The sequence below is a fragment of the Cetorhinus maximus genome, chromosome 10, assembly GCF_964194155.1.
Source record: "Cetorhinus maximus chromosome 10, sCetMax3.hap1.1, whole genome shotgun sequence".
NCBI classification, from domain to species: Eukaryota; Metazoa; Chordata; class Chondrichthyes; order Lamniformes; family Cetorhinidae; genus Cetorhinus; species Cetorhinus maximus.
In genome coordinates this window covers 31,503,375-31,527,575 of record NC_135888.1, presented here as the reverse complement: position 1 = coordinate 31,527,575, position 24,201 = coordinate 31,503,375, and the positions used below count along the sequence as shown (strand labels likewise).

General features: G+C 37.6%; 1 protein-coding gene across 3 annotated transcripts in view; it reads left to right on the top strand.

Moving 5' to 3' along the window:
* tncb (tenascin Cb) overlaps positions 1-24,201 on the top strand; it is a 147,688-nt gene that overhangs the window by 101,962 nt on the left and 21,525 nt on the right. Inside the window, exons 12-16 of one of the 3 annotated variants that reach the window (XM_078550324.1) lie at positions 1,033-1,335; positions 3,403-3,666; positions 20,043-20,315; positions 23,397-23,519; positions 24,010-24,153. In XM_078550324.1, coding sequence (XP_078406450.1) covers positions 1,033-1,335; positions 3,403-3,666; positions 20,043-20,315; positions 23,397-23,519; positions 24,010-24,153 — 1,107 coding nt within the window. The remainder of the gene's footprint in view (positions 1-1,032; positions 1,336-3,402; positions 3,667-20,042; positions 20,316-23,396; positions 23,520-24,009; positions 24,154-24,201) is intronic. The other 2 variants (XM_078550325.1, XM_078550326.1) reach the window with 2 other exon arrangements.

Genomic DNA, 24,201 nt, shown 5'->3' with positions numbered 1-24,201 from the left:
AATATCTTGACAGCTTGACAGTTCCCTTGACTGCTCCCCTGACAGTTCTCTTAGCAGTTCCAATCAATTTGACAGTAGTTCAAATGAGTTTATCTACTTGTTATGCACATTCGTGTCTAATTTTAACCACCCCAAAGGGCACCCCACCTCTCCAAAGGTGTCCCAGGACCTTCTCCAAAATGGTACCCAACCTCTCCAAAGATCTCTGCTAACTTTAGACCTTCTCTTGATAGATCCAAAGTCCAAGTCGTGTTTTGGACATCCCAATAACATAAATTGGACCTGGCTGAAGGCAGCTGTACTTTAACATATGCAGTTGTCTCCGTGAATCACTGATGTGCAAAGTGCAACCTGCCCCATTCCGCCCCCCCTGCGAAAATGCTGGGGACAGGTTTGGGGGCGGGACTTCTGGATTCAGGCCACACTGTCTCAGCTCAGAGCTGAAGGATGGCCATGCAGGCAAGATACTGAAGGGTTGCTGATGCTCATGAAGCTGCACCAAGGAAGTGTGAGATGAACAGTGGCAGTGGGCAAATAACTGAACAAATCAAATATAAAATAAATCCTTCTGCCACAAAATGGAATCCCAAATGCAGGCAAACACAAGCTTCTGTAAGTAGAAATACCTCTACTATTGCCGAAACATGGATTAGATTAATACATTAAATGGTAAGTCTGACTCTTTACAAATGTCAAAGTTAAACTACTATGCAAGGAAAAAAATCAATAGATGCTGTTGGCGTTGGGTGGGGGGTGCTGTTTAACCAAACCTTCTTTCCTAAGGCCTCAAAATATGAGATGACAAAGCACAGATCTTTTTTTTTTATTTTTCAGAACTCAACAAGGGATTGCTCTATATAACTAAGCTTTTAGGGGGAGAATGTAACTTCTGATGTACGTTTTTCATACTTACAGTAACCTCAGGTGGACAGAGTCATTGAGAATGCAAGGCTTCTCCCACCTGACCAGTCTATGAAAAAAGCTATCCCATGGATCGTTCAGTTAATTCTAATCCAAAAACATCTGTTGCAGAATCCTATCGCGATACACACTATCGAAGCCTAGAAGTCGCCATGCCAGAGAATCTTGCGGTAAAAAATGTAACTTCCACCAGCCTTGGACTATCCTGGACAGCACAAAAGGGAGCTTTTGATAGTTTTCTTTTATCAGTAAAGGATCTTAATGGATTGAATGTCCCTTTGAAGATTTCCCTACCAGGTGATCAGCATACAACTGATGTAACAGGGTTGGTAGCTGGCACTGATTACGAGATTGAGCTTTATGGAGTAGTCCAAGGCCAGCTTTCACAACCAGTGAAAGATGTTGCAAAAACAGGTATTCCTCAACATCAAACAGTGCTTCTCTCATCAACATACCGCTTTTCACTCTTTTCCATTATTCAGGAAATCATCAGTCTTCTGTGCCAACCTTTTATTTGCATTCCAAATGCTTGTCATTCATTGGCAGTACCTTTCTCTGTGTTGAGCTGCAACCTGTTCTGTTTAGGAAGCAGGAGCATTTGTTACCTTCTGCATGTGACAAACGTACATTTCTAACTCTCCCATAGCTTCAGCCAGTAATCACTGTATGTTTTCTGTCCCATTTGTTCAAATGTTACAGCATGGCATTTTATGGAAGCTTTGTTTTGAACAGGTTCGCAATGAATCTTGATGTAGTTACTTGAGGCCATCCAATGGTATAACCACTGCACTAGACTTAGTACCACTGCATGGAATTTAGTTCCAAAATGGAGCACATTATTTTTAGTGCATATCCAGGGTCTGTTTTTGAATCGCAACTTAAAAGACAACTGTAAAGATTATCACATACAGCAACTAGCTTTCTGAACTCAGAAGTACTTATTCGAAGCACAGTCATGAATGCCTACAGGGTAAATTTGAAAAGCTCCATTCCAGGAATACAGGTTCATTAAATGGGAATCTATGTCAGTAGCAGGTCATAAATAAAGCTGATTTTGTGACCTTACTTCTATCTAATGAGGTTTTATGTCTCAAGACAAGAGCCTCACGATGTCCCCTTTTGGGTCTTAATATCAATCTCAAGTACGGAAAATACTCAGGATGCTTTATGTATTACAGCTGAAAATGACACGTGAAGAAATATATTGCTTAAGCAATATCTATTTGTTGTCTTTTAAAATTTCCTCCCCAGTTTTTTCCTTCACTCTTGAAGGTGCTGACTCATACTGGGGTCTGGTTGCATGGACAGCAACGCCCTCCAGTGGCAATTCTTCATGTGTGATCCTGAGACAGTGAGGGCTCGTTGGTTATTTGACTGAAGGGGATTATTGCAGTTAGGCCTGACTGCCTGCTCCTAAATCCAAGCAACTGCATTCCCAATTAGAGATAATTTGATAGGATTTCAAAACAAGACCTCAGGCCAATTTCCCTCTTTCCTCAACCCAGGAGTGCTGAGGGCAATTATACTGATCAACCATCTCAGCGTGATAACACTCACATGCATAGACTACCAGCAGGGAAACCGAACAGCAATCTGGAGTGGAAATTCTAGCCAATCATTCCTCTCCCTAGTCCATTCATGTTAGGAGTGTTTTACTGTCAACCGGGTAGAGATCAATTAACATACATTCCTAGACTATATTGCTCAGTGCAGTGCTATTAGAAGCTGATCCACCAGGATAACTTTTTCATCCCACTTGTTTTGTAGATTAGAGCCGCCATGACTTATTCTTTGACTAAATTCATTTCAGTATTTCAAATGGATTTCCAGGATATGATAAAAAATGATCCATTTAATGTTTTAGAGTTGCAGTGCAATATAGCACCACCATTTCTAATAAAGTCTCCCTGTGCAGAGCAATGAATGATGCAGATAGCATTAAGCTCTCTATCACTCAGTGACAAACTAGCATCTCATCATTGCTTGTTTGGCTGTGACATTTTTAAGTAATACTGGGTGGCTAATAAAAACAAATTTCAATCTTCCAAGATGAAGGGATAAACTCATCTTGAATGTACAAGAGTAGCCTTAGTTATATTGTGCACGTACTCTCAATTAATATATTCTTTTACAGGTGACCATTTTTTTTTTCTAATCACAGTGGTACTGAATGGAATTATGCTGCCTTCTCACCATTGCTGCATTCTCACCATCACTACATACTATACTAATGCTGCCTCATTATCTGGATCACTTTTACATTCTCGCTTACCATCCATTGCATATATGTTCCATGTGCTTTAAACATATTTATGTCCAGTTTTATAAATTTTGTGATCTGCTTTAAGCCCATTCTTGTCACCTTCAAATTCATCATTATATTCCAGACTGCACAATGGCATGTTAGTGATTGTAGAGCTTTACCTTGTGTAGTTTTGCGGTTCATAATTTAATATTTTATAACATTTATTACCTCACCAGAATCTGAACTTGAAAATTTAATGGTCTCGGAAGTTACCTCCGGCAGCTTCAAACTCTCTTGGACAGCTGATGAGCCCTATGACAGCTTTGTTATAGATATTAAAGACTCTGATGGGTTGTATGACCAATTAACATACACAGTACCAGGTGATCAGTATCTCATAGACATCCCACATCTGCATTCTGCTACTGCCTATGAGGTTTCTGTCTATGGTATAATTCACGGTCAGCAAACAAAGCCACTATACACTGAAGCTCAAACAGGTATTTCGATTTATTTATTTTCCGCCTTCTTATTTTTCACACAGAAAAGAACAGCCTGTCCATCAGTGGCACCATTTATATTTTAATTCCACAATGTACCTCCAGTTGTCACCTTTCTTCTATTACAGGTCCCACATTGAAAAGAAGAACGACATTATCATCTCACTCAAATCATTCACTGATTCTTTCATTTGAATTTACAGGAAATGGTCTCACTGGCTGCAGCAATGTTGGAATGTTTCTAGACAGACCTAAAAATGCATGAATTTTAATGGCATTTTGCTTTTTCATTGCAACAATTAAACATCTCTCTGCGCAACTGTTAAGGAAATGCATCAGATTCTGCATCAGCAGAGAGGTCTTTACTAATGAGATTGACCTTTTTTTCCTGAAGATTTGTTGCCTGAAGAGATTGTCTGTGTGAAAATGACAAACCACCTTTTTGTGTTGTTACAAATGGTTTGGCATTGTCCCTGCCTTTCTTCCTGTGGACTCTGATAACCGATCTCACTTGTAGGGCTGCTACCTTTTGCTAAAGACAGGAAGGTGGGGTTATGATTTGAGTTCAGATTCCTCTGTTGCATTGGAAAATTGTTGAAAATCTAAGTGTTCATTGACGTAGCAGAATACAAAAGTGGGACATGAGATTTATTTTAAAATTTACAAATTTGACCTGGTTTTTCAGGTCAAAATTTCTAAAGAGGCCATTCAAAATCTGCTAGGTGGCACCCCTACTCATGAGGTCAAAATAACTATTTAACTATTAATGTTGTATTTATAATACTTAGAATTATTATAATACTTATCAGACCTACTGTTCAAAGTACTAAGGTCATGACATGCAATGTCTCAAATACCTACTAACTATTTATTATTGAATGACAACTTTGACATTTTCATAAATCTTAATCCTTCTTTCTAGCTTCCTTTAATCATGGAGTCAAATAGATATTAATGTCAAACCACTAAGTGGAACAGTTTGCAAGCCTGTTATTGCAAACTGTAGAAATGCATGGCTGCAGAAACATTGTTGTCACTGTGATATAAGATTGTAATATCTGCTTGCAAATGTTTGTGTTATAAATTAACATAGAAAGTCCTCCTTTAAGCTAAATCCAAACCTACTTTTAATCCTTATTCATACACATCAATATACAACCAATAAGAGTTACCTTCGTTAAGAAATGTTAATAGCTCTATGGTTCAAAGACGGATCCATTAAATAGAATACACTTAGAAATGATGCTTTAATAACATGGAGTTACATCACATTACTGTGAAAGCTGTTATTTTTGTAACCAGAGCCCCATAATTTGAATGAATAATGGTAGCAGTAATGATGTATATGTACAATGCTAAGCTTCACTCCTATTTGATTCCTCACATAAATCATGTTATTTTGCACTGAACCTTAGTGCAATTGAATTATTATTTTGTCTTTTTCCAGTCCTTTAACAAATATATCGGCAGCCAGCCATGTGCTGCAGATGACAACTACTGCTTTTTCCCTCCCTCCGCACCAATTTCCTTAGCTAAAGTATTGACCATCAATGGGACTTAATTCCATTTATTTCAGTCACCCTGTGGTGTCCAACCAAGTGGCAGGCTAAAATGGGCACAAAGCTATTTTACCATTAAGACATCACAGTCAAGCAGATTCTAGCCTCCCCGGATGTCAACACAATTCCGGAGGAGTCATTGGATAGCAATCAAGAGCAGGAATGGCAGGCCATCTTTCCTTTGAGTCTCAGGGTATCAGGGCCATTTGTAAAGCCCGTTACATGGCTCTCAGTGAGATCAGCTAACTCTTTACACACTGATCAGGGTTGAACTGCAGGCTTTCTCTGGTCTGTTTAACTCAGCTGCTCAATACCTTAACCAACAGAGCCAGGAGAAAGCCTTTGTTTTAACTTGGTATTACCAACATATGAACAGCCCAAACTGCTTTCCAATGGATATCTCTAAGTTGGAAGAAATGTAGCAATTAAAAGAATATAAAGAATAAAAATCTAGCCTATCTGTGTTAATTCATAGGTGAGACTCAACATGCATTATTTCAGGGATGCGTGAATATCTGGATTTTCCATTGCCTCACATGATTCTTGCCCAGCTTTGTCAGTTAATGTAAAATTAGAAAAAAAATAAATGTCTTCTTTACCGGCACAATCGAGGGAGGAAAAAATTGAACTCGAGTCACGAATTTGTCCCATGGTATTAAAATTGAAAACTGATTATTTAGATCTAGCCAGCAGATGTAGGGATAGAATTTGGATAAGCTTTCCTAATCATCCACTGTAACTTTAGATAATCTGTAGAAATCCTGGAATAATGGCATAGACTACTATTTCTCTAGGGTATCTCTGTCTTATACTGAAGTAACGGTGGGTGATGAGGAGCACCCTTGTGCAAATTAAATCCAATAACCTCCCTCCACCCCTCCCCACCCCCACCCCCGCCACACCGCAATAATCCACAAAATGTTAAATAATCACCAGAATCCACACACTTGAGCAATTTCGTGAGCTACCAACTCATGCCAAGTAATAAAATCTTAAACCAGCTCACAATGACAAAAAACATATTGATTTGCTCCATATTCTACAGTGCTAATTTTTGGAAAGACAGTATTTCACATTTGGTGACAGCATTTCACATCTGACACTGACATCCAACCAACTCCCGCTCATTAGGGATGGCAGCCTCGATATTTCTGTTGGAGACATCAACAGATGAATCCTTAACATGTTCATATGACAAGCATTTGTCCATTGTTTTAACATAAGCCTTAACAAAGAGCTCTGCTAAAATAGTGAACAACAGAATCTCCTATGAATATACATTCGTGTCTATCCAGTGATTTCTCAGTTTATATCTGATCTTAACAGTAAAAATATTGAAACTTTTACTAGTATGAACTGATATGTTTTTGTTAACTATTTACATTTAAAAGATATAAATAGTTTGTCCATATTTTCAAGGCTCTCAAATGCTAAAGTTTGAAATTATTATGTTGATTCTGATTACAGTATTAGCCTGTCTCAAAAAGCCATGATATTGTCCTCAACACTGAGAAAATATATAATTCTGAATGAATTGATAGTAAATTGCTTCCTTTTTTTAAAGCATTTTACATTTGTGTGCCATGATTTACTTTCACAAAATGAGAAAACAGGATTGTAATGTTAGTGTTTTTCTTGCTGTTATTTATCTTCCATTGAACTTTAGCCCACCCAGGAATCATATCTATACTCTGCTACTATTCATTGGTCGCAATGTTACAGCTTTCAAAGAGCTCAAGTCTCTTCTGTTTATCTTTAACAGTTAGGTTTTATTGAGTACAGAAACTTGTAACGTTTTAAGATTTTTTATTTTGAGCACAAGAGATTTGATCAGTAGCTCGAAATATTGGTGATTTAATATTGGGTGTGTTAAGCTATACAATCCAGTTAATTGCTGAAACTTGTAGGTTGCATGTTGGGAAGAGTTATTGATTTCTGGTGTACTGAATATTTTCTTTCATCCAATTATTTCCTTTCCTCAGTGACTGAACCCAAACTTAGCAACCTAATGATTTCCAATGTTACCTCAGATGGTTTCACTGTCTCTTGGACAGCAAATGGCACCTTTGAAAGCTTTGTAGTAGATGTTACAGATCCTAACAGGATCTTCGAAACTTCGGAGCACATTGTGTCAGGCAACCGTCGCTCTATTGGCATCTCAAAGCTCATAGCCAGCACTGATTATGTCATTTATCTCTCTGGCCTTTATCAAGGACAGCACGTGCAAACGCTTAGTGCAGTTGCTACAACAGGTATTTGTGTTGCAGCTGGAGTTTTCGAGCTGTCATTTGATTCTACGTTTTTTTTTACAACCAGTTTTTATAACACACCTGCTTATTGATCTGTAATGAAATGTAATACGTATTTTAATTGTAATCTGGATGTGCTCTTACTAATCTTAAATGATGGTTCAGAATTACCAATTGCTCTTACTCGTGCTCCAAATATGATGGATGAGCAAACTACTCAATAATTTCAATAACTAACGAAAAACGCCAATACAAAGACTTTATCATTCTGATTTAACACAGAGAGCAGTGTGCTATAATAACTTCTGCAAAAACCTATTCCATATACTAGTTATTATGTGAATGTATACCGTTTCTTTATTGTTTGCCAAAAGTTAATGTGCATATTTTTTGCAAAGATTATTATTTATAACTCTGAATGTCCTTTATAATTAGAGAAAAACATTATGCTTCTGCTCAAGCTTTCATTTAACAACCAATAAGTATATTGAAATATGTGTTTGTTGGCAATAAAATCATCAGTGCAACTATAAGGTCATATATTCCTTGTTAAGGAGAAGTCATAGGCAAAATGTTGTGCAGTTATTTAATTTTCAGAAATTAAGCAAAACTCTAATTATCCAGCTGAGCAGTGCAAGCACATAGTACTGTGTCTTCCAATTCTGTATGCCAAGTGAAACCAGGTATATCCTTGAAAGTTATCATTAAAACAACATATTAAAGATATTTTCTGAACCACAAAGTTAATCCCTAATGGTTTTGAACAATATGACAATAGGGTTATGTCAAAAAGTTTGAGTAGAGGATGGAGATTTATCAAATTGCATAGTTACTTCTTAAATTGAGGTTTCATATCACAGCCTAAATAACACTGCTCCACCAGACAATAGCAGGACAGTGTAGCGACATCTGATTTTGTTAGTAGGTGTGTGACAAGCATCATCTGAGTTTTAGACTGTGTCACTTGATTCTGAGCTAATCTGTACTCTTTTGTTGTGTTGCTTTAAAAGTGCTGAAGTTTTATTTCCAAAACAATCCCTATAGAGGCAGAACCTGAAGTGGGCAACCTAGTGGTTTCAGACATTACCTCAAACAGTTTCAGCCTCTCTTGGACGGGAAAGGACGAGGCATTTGAAAGCTTTGTTATAGAACTTATAGATTCTGACAGGTTCACAGAGCCACAGGAGTACACGGCACTGGGCAACACGCAAACCACCCAACTCTCCAATCTCATAGCTGGCACTAATTATGTGATTTATTTCTATGGTATTGTCAATGGCCGACGCACAAATCCTGCATCTACGGTTGTATTGACAGGTATTGGCATTTTATCATAAAACCCTTTTTCTCTGAATTTTTATACAACAATGTCACGCGAAAATTTGTCAGAATTTGGCACTTTTTGTCTCATTTTAATTACAGTATTTCTTTCAGACAGGAGCCTGTCCATGCATAACGCCTTTTCCAACTAAACAAAAGCTTGGGGGACAGTCATTCCTTGGTTCATTCCCCATGGCAATGCCTTGACCAGAGTCGACCGGCCTGGTTTGAATTTGAAACAAAAGCTTGGCAGTTGACAGTTAACTGTTCTCAGCTGCATTCTCCTTGGCAAAGCCTCTACCAATCAGAGTCCACTTGCCAACCAGCCAGCACCCGTCTCTTGCAGTATAAATTGTTGTTCCCCTTTACTTGCATAGCTGTCCTGATGAGTGCAAGACAAAAAAGCTTCAATAGCGTGTCTCTCTTTTCGGCAATGCTCTATTTCTTTCCGATTTACTAACAGGTTCTTTTTATGCTATTAGTGCAACAAGTAAGAAAAAAACAAACCTCTACTGATTGTTCTAATACATAACAATGTTCTCACCATCATTTATAGTTTGCATCTTTGGATGTTTTTGATGATTTGTGGCTTGCTATAACGGCTCAGAATTTGCTGGACTGGGGCTTCTCGAAGCCTACCCCATTAGTTAGGCTTTTTCCTTCCCGTTTCAGCTCAAATAAACTGTTGTGCCCCAAATTGCTGGTGGCGCGAGCTGGTAATGTTGCAACCATTGCAACCAAAAGTCTGTCCCTTGTATCAATGAGATTTAATGGATTGAGAAAGAAACAAGAAAGATAGAGAAGGAACTCTGGTGAATTGAAGTCAAATCAGGTACAGAAGGAGAAATAAAGAGAGGGGAATATAGATTAAATTAAGAGAAGACAGAAAGGAAAAGTTTTTTTTTTAAAAATTATACTCCACAGTTTCAATTATTCCCTTTCTGGGCCAGGTAGTTTGAGGGTTATCACGGGAACATAAATTTTGTTGTTTAAAGTGGTCTTGCACAGTTGAGTACCAGCCCTGACTTTCTCTTCTGGATGTTATTTCATAATGGGTGCACAAATGGTGCAATTTCTCAAAACTCACAGGGAGATTAAGTACAAGATGCTGTTTTCACAAGGTTAACGGCAAAGCAGCACAAGTCGTCCAGCAATTTATGGCGATTCGCAACTCTCAAAGTATCAGTTCCTCACCACAAATTGTTGGACAACTTTCACGTGAATAATGGCAGCCCATTGAACCCGTTATTTTCCCAGCAAATTCTATCCCATAATCTTCAGTTTTGCACAAAACATCCGAAATGCTTTCATTATGTTTAAGGGGTTTCTTGCACTAATGCCGCCATAGCATGTTCTGCATAACATGTACAATTTGCGATGAGTCTGTAGTTTTTTGTGGGGCACATACCAATAATAGTGTGTCTGTATAATTGTTTCAAGGCCTGCTCAGTAATCAGGCATGCTTTGTCTAAATTAAAATATGGTAGAGCTTTTGTATAATACTAACTAAGGAATCACACAAAATACCGTTTCCAATGACTTTGCTGATAGATCCTTTGTCCGCATTAGTGTCATCAGGAAAGGCCACTGTGCTTGATATGGAAACCATTTCAGCTTCAATTTTTGCACTTGACCTTCAAAAGGCCTCTAATGTAAATGTATGCTATCGGCTCAGTTTTTAAATCTTCTGGCTGAAGATCTGCTGAGCAAAGGAATTTTTAATTTATTGAATTTTTGCTTCCAGCTTGGAATAATAACTGTAAGCAGATGAAATGCTGGGGTTTTCCACATGTGAGGCTAACACTGCCCAGCTGCTTTGATAAGTGCCAAGATCATATCGGAACTCCAGTATAAATCTCAGAGAATGATGGCTGAAGTTACCCAGGAAGTGTGAAAACAAATTACTGCAGACTAAAAGTAACAATGCTTGGCATTTAAAAAAAGATTTCATTCAAAATTGAAGTGCATCACCTGCATTTATTAAGAAATCCAATCCCAATTATTGTTATTTATTATTTTGTCTTTAGAAAGTGTTACAATTGAACATTTTCCTTTTAAACACATTTCAGTCAAATCTGCAACGGTATTTGATGAAATCAACTGCTGAAATGGCACTAGCATTGTACAGTCAAAAAATCAGAACCCCAGATTTGTTCAATTGATGCACCCATTTGCTATCTAACTGGAAGAAGTGGTGATCACAACTTTAAACAATAATGCGAGTTCAAAATGTAGCTCCATTTGAATTTTGTCTTCTTACAGTTATTTGCAGTATTAATGATCTTGTTTAATTGGCAGACCTTTATTGAGACTTGCTTGTACAAACTCAGCTCGATATTGCAATTATTGCGTTTCAATTTCTAGCTACAGAAATATGTTTGTTTTAAAGTGCTCACAGTAGTGATATGTATCATGGCTGATTTTTTTTTGTGTGTGTGGTGCATATTGCTGAAGGCAATAAAAGGTTATCAGCTTAACATGAATTACTGTCATGAGAAGTGATGAGGGAGCCCTATAATTTTTTATTAATGCCACACAAACAGAACACATTTTTTGAATTGAGTTTTACAACCCTTTCTCGACACAGCAAATTCAAATCTAATGGGCACATAACCGGGGGGAAAAAATTGCAAATGCCAGAAATCAGAAAAACAGTGCACATCAGTGGGCCAGTATTTGAAAGAGAAAGATGGGGCTTAGCATTTTGAGTGTAGCTCTGCATCAGAATGTGTTGTTGCTTCTGAAGTAAATGTCAAGCAGCATTTTAAAAGCACCTACACTTTGCTTGAAACAATGCCTATAATTTGCTGCTCAGATTGCAATAAGGACTAGTGAGCACATTTACACCACAGTAGCAAATAAAGCAAAGCATTCTCAGGCTGGTCCTTAGTGAGGTCAGCATGGTGTCAAACCCAAGTCACAATAAGTAGCCCAATCTATGTTTTAAGATAATTATTCTCTAATGGTAAAGTTAATGCAGCGTTAAAGCACAATTTCTTTGAAGGTGTATTCAACCTCTTTGAATAGTGGGGAACTTGTACTGTATTTTATGTTGATGATAAAACATTTTTTTAATCTCCCCCAGTAACGTAGAAGAAGCTAAAACTCTGTTTAAAAAAAAATAAATCATTAAACACTTCAAAAAAAAAAATCAATTCTCCGGAGACTTTGAACTCTGGTAACTAGGAATGTATTTGAGAGTCCTGGATTTCAGGCTAGATTTGGGAGTCCATGAAGTGGAGTAAAAGACTGGCAGCAACAGAGCACTTGGGATCAAGTTCTAGAGTCAAACTCTTGTTTCAGAATTTCCTGGCCTATTTTAGCTACTGAATAGTACTTCACTGTTGCTTAGCTACTAGTTGTGTATTATTTAGAAACACAGAGCAGATAAATTATGCTTCACTGAAAATAACAAGGCATCAGTTAAAAACAGATTCTTGAGCTTCTGTTAAGCAGCTAACTCAGTTTTATTGCCTTAGCAATCCAGACATCTTTTATATATTATGTGGCTCAGGCAGCTGGCAAACAAATGAACACCACTCACCCAGTACATATCTGTATTTATAGTTTTCTTTTCAGTTTAACCATTTCCTTCTGTTTGTTGCAAAAGAGATTGAGATGCTTTGCCTTTTTGTCAGTCATTCTGTTTAGCATCTATTAAGATTAAAACTTTTCACCATTAATTGTTAACAAATATAACAACGTTGTTTATTTTGTCCACTTGACTATTGGTAATTAAGTTGTTCCTTTTCTGGGAGGGGACAGTAACTTTACTATAGTGTATCACTGTTGCTGATTAGTTTGTGTGCATGTATTTTGTGTTAATTATTACAAACTCCATGTTGGAGATATACTTCAGATTTTACCAAGTAGGAACATTTGCTCTGAAATGGTATTTTGACACAACAAGTGTGACTAAAATAAGTATTTCCATGAACCTTCCTTCCCTTAGAAGAAGAAGCTGAACTTGGCAACCTAGTTGTTTCAGGTATTACCTCAGAAGGCTTCACGCTATCTTGGACAGCAGAAGATGAGGCATTTGATTATTTTATCATAGACGTTAGAGATTTTGACAGCTCGCTTGATCCAATACAACAAGTTCTTTCAGGCAAAACACGAACTACTGACATCTCAGGTCTAGTAGAAGGCACTGGATACCAAATTAATGTTACTGGCGTAATTCAAGGCTGGCGCACACAACCTCTTACTGCTGCCACTGCTACAGGTATTACCGCTTGCAGAAAGCATAAAAATACACCCGCTTTCATGGTTTATTTATAGTACTGCTTGGATAATTTTCCTTTTTAAAATAAAATACAACTGTCTCTAGTTGTAATAATGTGGCTAACTACCATACTAATATCTCCGAATGCAGTTGGAAAGAGGCCCTACTCTCTTTGTAGCATGTTTTTTTATTAATGTTCATATTTCTTTCCTTTCATTCCCTCAAGTCTACCTTATCGACTTAGAAACTTCTTCAACCCAATGGTGTAGGATAGGTTGGGTTAGATGCATCTTTACTTTGAAAGCAGTAGTAGAGCACAGATAGACAACAGCGTTGACAGTGACAGGATGCAAAGAGAAAACACCACCAAATCAATCAAACTTGGCAGGGTCAGTCATAGTCCAAGTACCGGACCATTACATGCTATGCCATTCCAGTAGCCCCAAATTCCATTGCCATCTTCAGGTCACTCTGTGCACAATAACTAATGAGCTCTGTATTATGCCTTCCAAATATTCAGCTTTACCACATCTACTTAAATGAAATACAGATATATATACATATATATATATATATATATATATTTATTTTTAAATAAAAATCCAGTTGGCCCATTTTTATGTGACTTTATATCAGACTGCAATTTGAAACCCAAGTGCTATCTGACTCCTGTTTTCTGACTTTAACATGTTCCACAATCAGGTTGAGTTGACACTTGAGTTATAAGGGGAGATTTTTGTGGGTTTGTGCTCAAGTGCACTGGAATACCTAAGCACAGCCCGTATCATAGAATCAGATGGGTAGGAGCACATGCTTCTCATCACAATTCAGAGCAAACACTCAGGAAATCTTCTGCTCTACTAAATTAATTATCTAATAGGTTAATTTACACTACTTTGCATTGATGCAAAATCCTTTCAAGTGCACAGGGGCACCAAAGTTATAGTATCATTGGCCCATTGCACAATTAAAACTCGTTGATTTTTTTAAGCAAATATCAGCCATCTGACCATGTAAAACTATTTCCAAGGATAACTAAAAATTTTCCAGGAAAATAAATTAAAATTCAGTGCTGTTTGGTTAAAAAAATGTTACATTAAGATTAAATAATTCTAAAAAAGTGGTGAAAGTGAATCATTTTACTTTTTGGAACGGTAACTGTACTGCCTACATATATTTATGTAGTCATTGTAGTGCCATTGACTTTCTGCAGTTACCATAGTGTGTGTTCCTGTGGTAGATGAACAACTTTGTTAATTGCCCACTTATATAATAGACCCATCCAGCTGCTGAAACTCTGCGGTTATTAACATGGCCAAATAGTCAGCAGTTCCCGCACTTAGAATGTGCATGCTTTGCCTTCTTGAAAAATGGGTATGCCCCAAATTTCTGCAGGATTCTCCCAATCTCCTGCTAAAACTGTGTGGCCGTAAATCAAAAGAATACCAGGAAATCAGTGCAAGTGGTCAGTTTTAGCCATTTCACTGGGAATTCCACAAATCACAGGAGAACCTCGGAGGTTACTCCAGGAGGTGTTGTCAACTCTCCAGGATTGGCCTGGAGTCTCCAAGAATTGAAGATCAATCTCCAGGGCACTGCTGTGTGCAACCCTGGAAAAAAATCATCAGGACATTAAAAATATACTTTTTAGTCATTTTCCTTGAACATTTCTTGTTACCAGATAAAAATATTGAAAATGAGGGGGGAAGAGGTTATTCAGCTGATGGCCAAGCGTCATCTAATTGGGTAATGTATCTTTTTTGCTTTCTAATTGGCGTAGGAAGGCAGTGCTTCACAAGGAGGATGTGTTGGCCAACTAATGGCCGGACCATGGGGTCAAGTCATGTGATGAAACCTCCTGGAATACATTTAATCACAGTTGGCAACCCCAACTCCAGCTGCTCATTTCTACCTGAGTAGGTCTAAAGCAAAAGTGCCCAGAGATGAACCACTTTGCAAATGGTGGATCTGTTGTTTTTGATGTAGTTCCAAAGTTTAAAAAGTTTTATGGAAAGATCAATGAAAAAAATTGTGGTGCCAGTGTTTTTATTATATAGTGCTGTTACTTCAAATGAATTGAAAACTCGACATTTAACCAAAATTGCTCTTAAGAAGACAAGCCGAAGTAAGTCTATTAAAGATAATGGGGGTGAAACCAGTCTACGCCAATAATGTGAAACATGCTTGTACCAAATCAAAAGCCTGGTATAAGCTGTGCCAGTTTTTATTTTCCATTGACTTGGAAAATATTGTCAAGATTTTTAATTTCAAACCAAGTACAAGCAACAGTGAGACTGGGGAAGATCCTCCAAAAGGTGTTCAAACTAGTGTTCTGTAAGGACATGATGAAAAATCACCAGCCAGTTTGCTATGAGCCTGTCTCGCACACCTAGCTTAGACCAGTTTCACCCACAATAAAGATAAAATCATATCATGGAAGAATCCAGAACAGTTTTACAACGATCAGACTATGGTGTAGATTTTGATTTGTGTAATAATGTGAAGCGTAACACAAGCTCGTACAAAAATCGAGGGAGATATAAGATGGACTGCCAACTCACTACTACCTGCTTTATACCATCAACACAAAAATTAAAATCTATCCCTATGCTTTTCTTAATTGCCTTTCAAGTTTCACATTTGCAGCCTTTCAAGTTGAGACTTGGTAACACCAAATTATTGCATTTAATTTTGAATATGGAAGCTGATTTTTAGTTCATTAAATAAGTACACAAATGGACATTGCTAGGGATTCCAAAGCATTTTATTCTAGTATCCTTCTGGAATAAACTTACATTCTAACTCATTTGTCATTGGAATGAGTGGGGGAAAAGGGTCTGAAGTTGGGATCTTTTGAAAACTTACATCTAAATAGATATTGCTTACATTAAACTGGCAATTGGATCTCACTGCATGTGAGAAGTAGAGAAGCTGCCCTGTGGGATAATTCATGGGCGCTCTCTTCATGCGCCTCTAGCTATGCAGTGACATTCTGATGAAAGATGATAGTTCAAATTGTTTACTATGATGTGAAATGATCTCCATCAGCACTTGATTAAGATACTAAGCAGAATATTCCATGTATGGCAAAAATAGATGTTTTAAACTCTCTTAACTCCATTGACCAGATGGGCCATTCAACATTGGAAAATTTGGGTTAATCAAGGCATGCCACTCAAGGGAGATAATGAGCAGTTAGATCATTGAATCCTACAGCACAGAAGAAGGCATTTGGCTCACTGTGCCTGTACTATCTCTGAAAGAACTGTAAGAAGACATGTAGGGGAAGAGGAAATAATTAGGCTAATGAAAATGAACTTTCTTCAGCTTCCTTGTTAGACACTTATGACAGATGAAAAGAAATAGCATGCAACACTTACTGTCATGACTTTAATGTCATACCTTTGCATGTGTTATGGAATACTCTGTGGAAATACTTTAAGTTGCACAAATTGCTGTGTACCCTTTATCTTCCATAAGCCTGCCAATAACTTAGTAATCACCTTCTGCATGCAACATTTAATGATAACCGTTTATGGTAGTTATAATAGAATGGAATTGCTTAGGGTATGACAAATTTCCTATTAGTACTTTGTGATTAAGTAGCAGAACAGAATTGTATTTCACTCTTGAGAATATTCCACTGGCCTCCAGCTGAAATCAGCTTGCAATTTTTAAATGAGGACTTGTCACAGCTCCATACCAGAATCTTGTTGATGTAATTATCCTGATACAAAGCTCAAGTTGAATCTGTCGCTGCGAATTCATGCACCTTTTAGTTTCAGTGCAATATTTTCCTATTCGCTTATATATCAGGTCATGCATGATCATGAGCCATTTGAGTTATTTTTGTTTCTCACCCTTGCCTCTCCTAAATAAAGTGCCTCATGTTGACATATGATCCCATGAGCTTTGACGGGCCCTTAACATGACCATTTGTCATGTGTGTACTGAAGTGGTGTTGGCTGGCTGACTTTGGGAGACACCATATGCAAGTCCAATCCTATCCTCTGATGTCCACACAAGGCCACTTCCACTAGATAGAAATAGAGTGGGAGCTGTTGCTGATTATTTTGTTTATCTCCTCCTAGTCTAGGAACACTTAAGACCAATTGTACTACCCATTTGTGGGCCTGGCTGAAATCAGCTAACTCAGGGCATTGAGGGTACGTATATCTCAGTGATACAGCATCTGTGGAGAGCCCAAGTATCTTGTTCAAAACGTTCCCTTTTCATTGAGCCGAAAAGGAGCTGCTTCAGTAATGACCTCACTGATATCATAAAACATTTTTTAGAATCCTTACATTTAATGTTAATTAGTTTCTTTTTGTTTTAGACATTTAGTACATGGCCAATGGCCATGTCTGTGAACCAGTGAAGTGTGAGTGCTAAATAAGTTCATAAATTTAAGTCAATAGTTGTGAAGTCATAGCCAGGCACTGTTTGATAAGAACTTTAGACAAAGCATGAATATGACAGCTGTCTTTCATTTATAATGTTCTTCCTAAAATAATTCCCTGTTTCTCCAGAGGAAAAGCCCAAAATGGAAAACCTAGTGGTTTCACACATAAACTCCTACGGATTCAAAATCTCATGGAACGCAACGGATGGGGCCTATGAAAGTTTTGTTATAGTGGTTAGAGATTCTGGCAGGTTGTTGGAGCCAATGGAACACAGAGTGTCAGGAGATCGTCATTCCATTAACATCACAGGCCTGATCACTGGGATTGGTTATGATATTAATGTCTATGGTGTAGCCAATGACAAGCGCTCTAAGCCCCTATATACTAAGACGGCAACAGGTATTTTTAATCAATTGAGGTCTCCGTTGCTTGTTTGTGTATGTCTTTATTGACAAGAAATTTTGTTTCTCTTTCAAAGTAACACATTAACTCACTGTAAACTTTATTCAGACTCAGAGCATTCTAGAACATCTTCACATTAATGGTTGTTTGTACTGTGTTTTTTTCAGAATTAAACAATTTAAATAAGTCTTTAGGAAAAGGGCTCATGGATGAAACACTCATTTTGGAGAATGTCAATTGCAAAGTAAAATGACATTAAAATTTGATTTTTAAAAAATTAACATTGTGAAATATCTTCAAAGTTGTTGGGGGTGAGGAATTGTTCTACACCAGCAGTGCAAAATGGACTTGTGGCGAATCAGCAGATGACTTTTCACTGGCCCAGTTTTTATTTTCCATTGATTTGAAAATATTAGCAAGATGTTTAATTTCAAACCAAGTAAAAGCAGCAGGGAGACTCGGGAGCAAGTCTTTGCAAAGAGTTTGAACTATCGTTCTGTGAACATCAGTGGAAAGAAGATCAGGGGCAGTGAAAACTCAGCAATTCGCTCCGAGCCTGTTTCAAATTGCTGACATAGATTGAATTTACCCACTTGTGTTTAATCTCTTCACTTCCCACACTGCACTTGATGTGGAACAAGCCTAGATTTCAGTTCAAATGGCTATTATCAATTTATATACAAATAATGGAATACCACACCATTATGCAGCTTTTTATGAGTGAAACTAATGCAATTCAAAAATAAATGAAACAGTTTTAATAAGACATTAATGTGTGAATTGACTTTTGGGAATCTGAATCCAGTTGCTAATGGACATGAGCTCACACCATCTATCCTTAATTTAGTGCAAATGAAGCCTAGGTGGTCTGAAAATGGAAAGTGACACATTGGCACTGTACAAATATTCTGAGGCTGCGGTTAATGGCAAAATAGGGGAAGCTGCACTCTGCCTTTGAGTGTCATTCCTCCCTGAATGTGCTTGAAGCTGACACGCCTAAAGTGGAAAAAAATGTTCAATTTCCCATGATTCCTCATCTTGATGAGAATAACAAAAAAAAAATGTCTCCTATTAGTCAATAAACCAAACGAACATTCATAGATAACTTTGCAATTACGACTTGTGTCATGATGAAGGGAACGATCTGAACTATATTGAAGGCCTCCTGAAAATGCAACCTTTATGTTTATGCATGGCCTTTTCGAATTGCTCAATCACTGTTACAGTCTTCTCCTGAAACATTGCTTTCAATCAGAATCGTGGCTTTTAACTGTTGTCAGACTGTGTCTAACCTTTTTACCTGTCTCCTTAGAATGTACTGGACTTAATCCGTGAAACAAGGGTTTCATATGGAAAATGCTGACTGACAGTGTGTCCAACGTGCTGTGTTTATTTTCTTGTGAATACTGAAACCTATTACCTAGTTGTGGACAAACTAATCACTGTGTTCTTCCAGCATTCATGTTTTTTTTACTGGAACAATATAATTGCTTATGATTATACTTAAATATTCCTTTGTGATCCCTCTTGTTTCCAATAACCAAATTATTTATTTTGTATGTCTGAAGCACTGCTTGATGCTTTCTTTAGAATTGATACTTCGTGCATACAACATTCTTATGATGAAGTTCAATCAATGCTTGTACAAAATCTAATGAATATCCTTGCCTTTTTGTCATTGTTAATTTCCCATTGCTCGTATGTGTCTCATCTTCCCTTTACCCTGTCGCTTGGGTTGATTACCATTTTCAATAAGCCCTACACTCTTTCTGAAACAAAGTGGACTGAGATCCTTAGTGCTGGAAAGAATCAGGGTTGGCTGGAACCAGGACAGAACTGTCAGCAACCCAGATTCATCCACAGCAGAGAGATGGCATTAGCAGCCATTAAGGAGTGTTTCTTCCTTTAGAAATGCCACATAATCAACTAATAACTGACTTAACTTTTAGGTTTATGGCTTTTTTTTTCATGATTCCAGATTGTTAACAGAACCAATAGATATTCCAATAAAATTGTTCTACAAATTTTGGAAAATACACTGATATGTGATTAAGTCATTCAAGTTGGAAAACTGTTTGCTTTCATTATCCATCGTCCTTACTGTCCTGTGAGAGCAACTTTTGTTTCTCGAGAAATTAACGTTAACAAGAAAAGTTATTACTTATAATTGAAAGGCGCAAAGGGAAGCAGAAACTTATATAACTTGTTTCTCCCTCAGAGGCCGAACCTGAAGTGGACAACTTAGCAGTTTCCAATGCTACCTCAGCTGGCTTCACACTTTCTTGGACAACAGACGAGAATGACTTTGATAACTTTAATATTAGAATTAGGGATTCCAGAAAGGAATTTGCTCCTCTGGACTATACAGTATCGGGTGACCTACGAACAACTAGCATCACGGACCTCCCCGATGATACTGAGTATGATATTTCCTTGGTTGGCATTGCAGAGGGACGACATTCGCAGCCAATAAATACCGTAGCAGTCACAGGTATTACTGTATTTTTTTTAACAGATTCTGCACTTATTTCCTTTTTACATCTAATTGACTAGTGATTTTTCTCCAGGTTCAACTTTTTTTGTTTTCAGACGACTTTTCAAGCACAGAGACTGCACTTTGTTTTCTTAAACCTCACTTATAAATATTTCCACTTCTATTTTTGCCCCTTTTAGGACTCTCTTCTGCCACCTTTCTTGCTTCATCAAATAGATTTCTCCAGCGCGTCATCAACCAGCAGTAGGCAATTCTCTGCAGACCAGAAGGGTGGGGCAATTGTGTCAAGCAGGAGACACAACTGCACAGAACAGAAGGCATAGTTGTTAAGAGTAAAAGTCCCAGTTCTGTCTAATGATCCTGCATGTTAATAGAATCCAAGCCAGTTGGTGAAGTCAAAACCAAGACACAAAGCTTTCCTTTACTGAGAGAGTTTATTGACTTTGTTCAGTCTCATAACTCTCCTCAACCTCAGTGTCCCAGCTGTGCCCTATTTATATATGCTCAAAGTACTTAACTAAACAATGCCCTGCACCTGTATATCCTGACAATGCAATTAACAAACCAATAACACTGCTGTGAAGAAGATTTGATTCTGCAGTGCTGGTGATGTGACATTATTTGAAATGTATAGTTCAGCAGCTTAGCCATGCCCTTGGCCTGTAGCCTGTACCTAGATGCATTCTGCCACTGGAAAGGCCTTTATCCAGACTACACAGTTGATTCAGTTTGAGTGGCCATTCAGGTATATAGAAATATTGGAGTAGGCTTTCAAAAAGGTCCTGCGTTAACGTTTAACTCTTTCTCTTTAACGAAAGATTGAATTCAACGGCATAACATGGCAGTTTGGAATGAGACATGCTCATTTGTTTGGTGGGGGAGGGTTGTGATTGATGGTAGTGGCGGAGAGCAGGTTAGAGTTGAATAGAAGAGATGTTGAGGATAAACAAATATTCTGGAGTTTTTACTCTGTAACTAGCTTTAAGAGTCAAGGTATTATCTCACCAAATCTTTCTATAATGACACAGCCAATGGTAAAGGCTGAATTATTCAAATCCCAGAGGGAAACTTGAAACAACCCACTTTTGTAATTTATATGTTTCTAGATGCAGGTTTTGAATTCAGTAGTAATAAGACCACTGTGTCTCAAGATGCTTTTTATAAAACTAAATTAAACATTTATTAATTCAATAAAGATTGTAAACACATATGTCTACAAAATTACTACTATAATAACTGCAAAAATCCCCTAATTAACCTGACTCAATTACACCCCCGTTAAGGCAACAGTAAAACTCATATGTAAATTTTCCATTGTATCACCAAGCTTTTAACTTCACTTCTCCTAACAATAACATCCTGTCATCCCACAATTTTATTAGTAAGCTGAAAAAAAAATACATTGCTTGGCGTCTTCTAGCTAGGTGTAAGATTTTACCCGCAGTCTTGAATGGTTTCTTTTAACAGATGCAAATTTACACTTTACCTTCTACCCTCTTTGTATTTATCTAAATAACATCTCAACACTACTATACATCAAAGCACCCCGACTAGCTGGTTTTAATCCAATTAAGACATGCACAGACACACATAGAGACACAGACCCCACTAGAACTCTATTTTAAGATAATTTCCAATAACATTATTATATCATCCATCAACACAATGCTTAATTGAGTAAATTGTACAAATATCTATGGGCTTTAAATTAAACAGTCTTTTTTTTACAAAAACAGAATTACCTGGAAAAGCTCAGCAGGTCTGGCAGCATCGGCGGAGAAGAAAAGAGTTGACGTTTCGAGTCCTCATGACCCTTCATGAGGACTCAAAACGTCAACTCTTTTCTTCTCCGCCAATGCTGCCAGACCTGCTGAGTTTTTCCAGGTAATTCTGTTTTTGTTTTGGATTTCCAGCATCCGCAGTAGTTTTTTTGTTTTAGTCTTTTTTTTATTTTGTTTTCTCCTGTCATTTGTCAGTAATTCATTGAAGCCTTCCTATCAAGAATTCCTGCATTCTACTTACTAAAAGACAGTTTTTTTTAATGATTTGATATCAGAATGTTTGAAGACTATCACATTTGGTGCTGTTGCATTGATTCTTACTTTGTACAGATGCTTTGAACAATTTTGCTCTACGGCTGTGATGTTTTAGTTGATTTGCCGTTTTTTTTTCTTGTTTGATGCTGTAGCAATGTTTTGGCTTTCAGTGTATGTGCAGAGCTGTCAGTGAAGTATAACAGAACCATCAATGCTCTCCACCTCCCTGGATTCTTCACTTAGCCTGGATGAAATTGCTTCTACTTTTCTTTCATAATCATGAACACATTTTCCATCTTGTTTCATTTACAAGAACTATTTATGCAGCTGCTGTGTACACAGCTTTGATTGTGCGTCTAACATCCTCTTCCTTGTGCTGTGAAACACTGCAATTGGGTCTTAAATGCATGCATTGATTGATTTTGTGAAACAAAGGATCTGAAAACCATATATGAACCAAAAAGACATTCTAAAGATAATTAGTTAAAAGGACGCTGTCTCATGAAATGTGTTCAGCAAACATTTTTGTTTGGTGAGGAGACCTGTAGTGTTCTACATTGACATCATGAACAGTGTTGCATTTTAACATTTCATGTTTGCAGACAAATGAACATAAAATGCCAATCACATTTTCATAGAGATGATTGGCCTGTTTAAGGATTAGGTAAACTAGTTCACAAAGTTCTAAGCCTGTGATGCAAATGCACGGCTTTTGCTGTGTATTATGTTAGTTAGTGCGGGATCTTTTTATTTTATTTTTATTTACTGTTCTAAAGTTTGCTTTGTCTTATTCTTGTTCTGTACTTTTGTGTTTGATCGTATTTTGTTACAATCTTAAAATAATGGTATCTATGCTTTCAGATAAGATCCTATATTGTATGTCTGCTAAAGTAAGACATTCAATTTGTAACATTAGAAATCAGTCCTCCTCTTAACCTGTGTTTCTTCGAGTCTTGTCATGGTTTTCCACAGATTTGCTAAAATGTCCATTTAGAATGCAATTAGACTATGTTTGGCTTTCTTTTCCAACTCTCTCTAACAGAGTTAGGATCTCCTAAAGGCCTGCAGTTTGCAGATGTCACCGACACCACAGTGGCAGTCTGGTGGAACCGTCCCAGAACCTACATCACCAATTTCAAGATCATTTATGTGCCAGCTGATGGAGGTAAGATGTCGCATTGGCTTGGCAGAATGTCTATTTATCCGGTGTTGAATATAAAGCGAATCTGCATCCAATCATTGACTTTACAATGTAATGTAGAGGACCTTTTCAATACAGTCACCATCAGCCAAATGGGCCCAAATTTCTTGATCAACCTGAACATGGCATTTGCACCAATTCCTCATTGATTCTGAGATTTGTCAGTTGATTTTGCAAGGGTCACAACCTTCACTTGCCCCTTATACTGCCTGAAATGATGGTAGAAGCACATTCAACAGTAACTTTCAAAAGGGAGTTGGATAAATATTTGAAAGGGAGAAAGTTACAGGGCTATGGGGAAAGGGTAGCTGGAAGGGGGGTGGGGTGGGGCGGGGGAGAGGGGGGGTGGGGGGTCGCTCTTTCAAATAACCGGCATAGGGCATGATGGACCAAATGGCCTCCTTCAGTGCTGTAAGATTTGTAAGATCCTACAATTCTGTACCTATTTTCACAGGTCCAAGTAATACAGTGACAGTTGATGGCAGCAAGACTCGAACTACACTGCGGAAGCTGACCCCAGCCACTGAATATGTAATCAAGGTCATCTCTGTTAAAGGGTTTGAGGAGAGTGAACCAATTTCGGGCACAGTGCATACAGGTAAACTAACGGACAAAGCAATTACAGAGTATACGTTCCATATTGTCA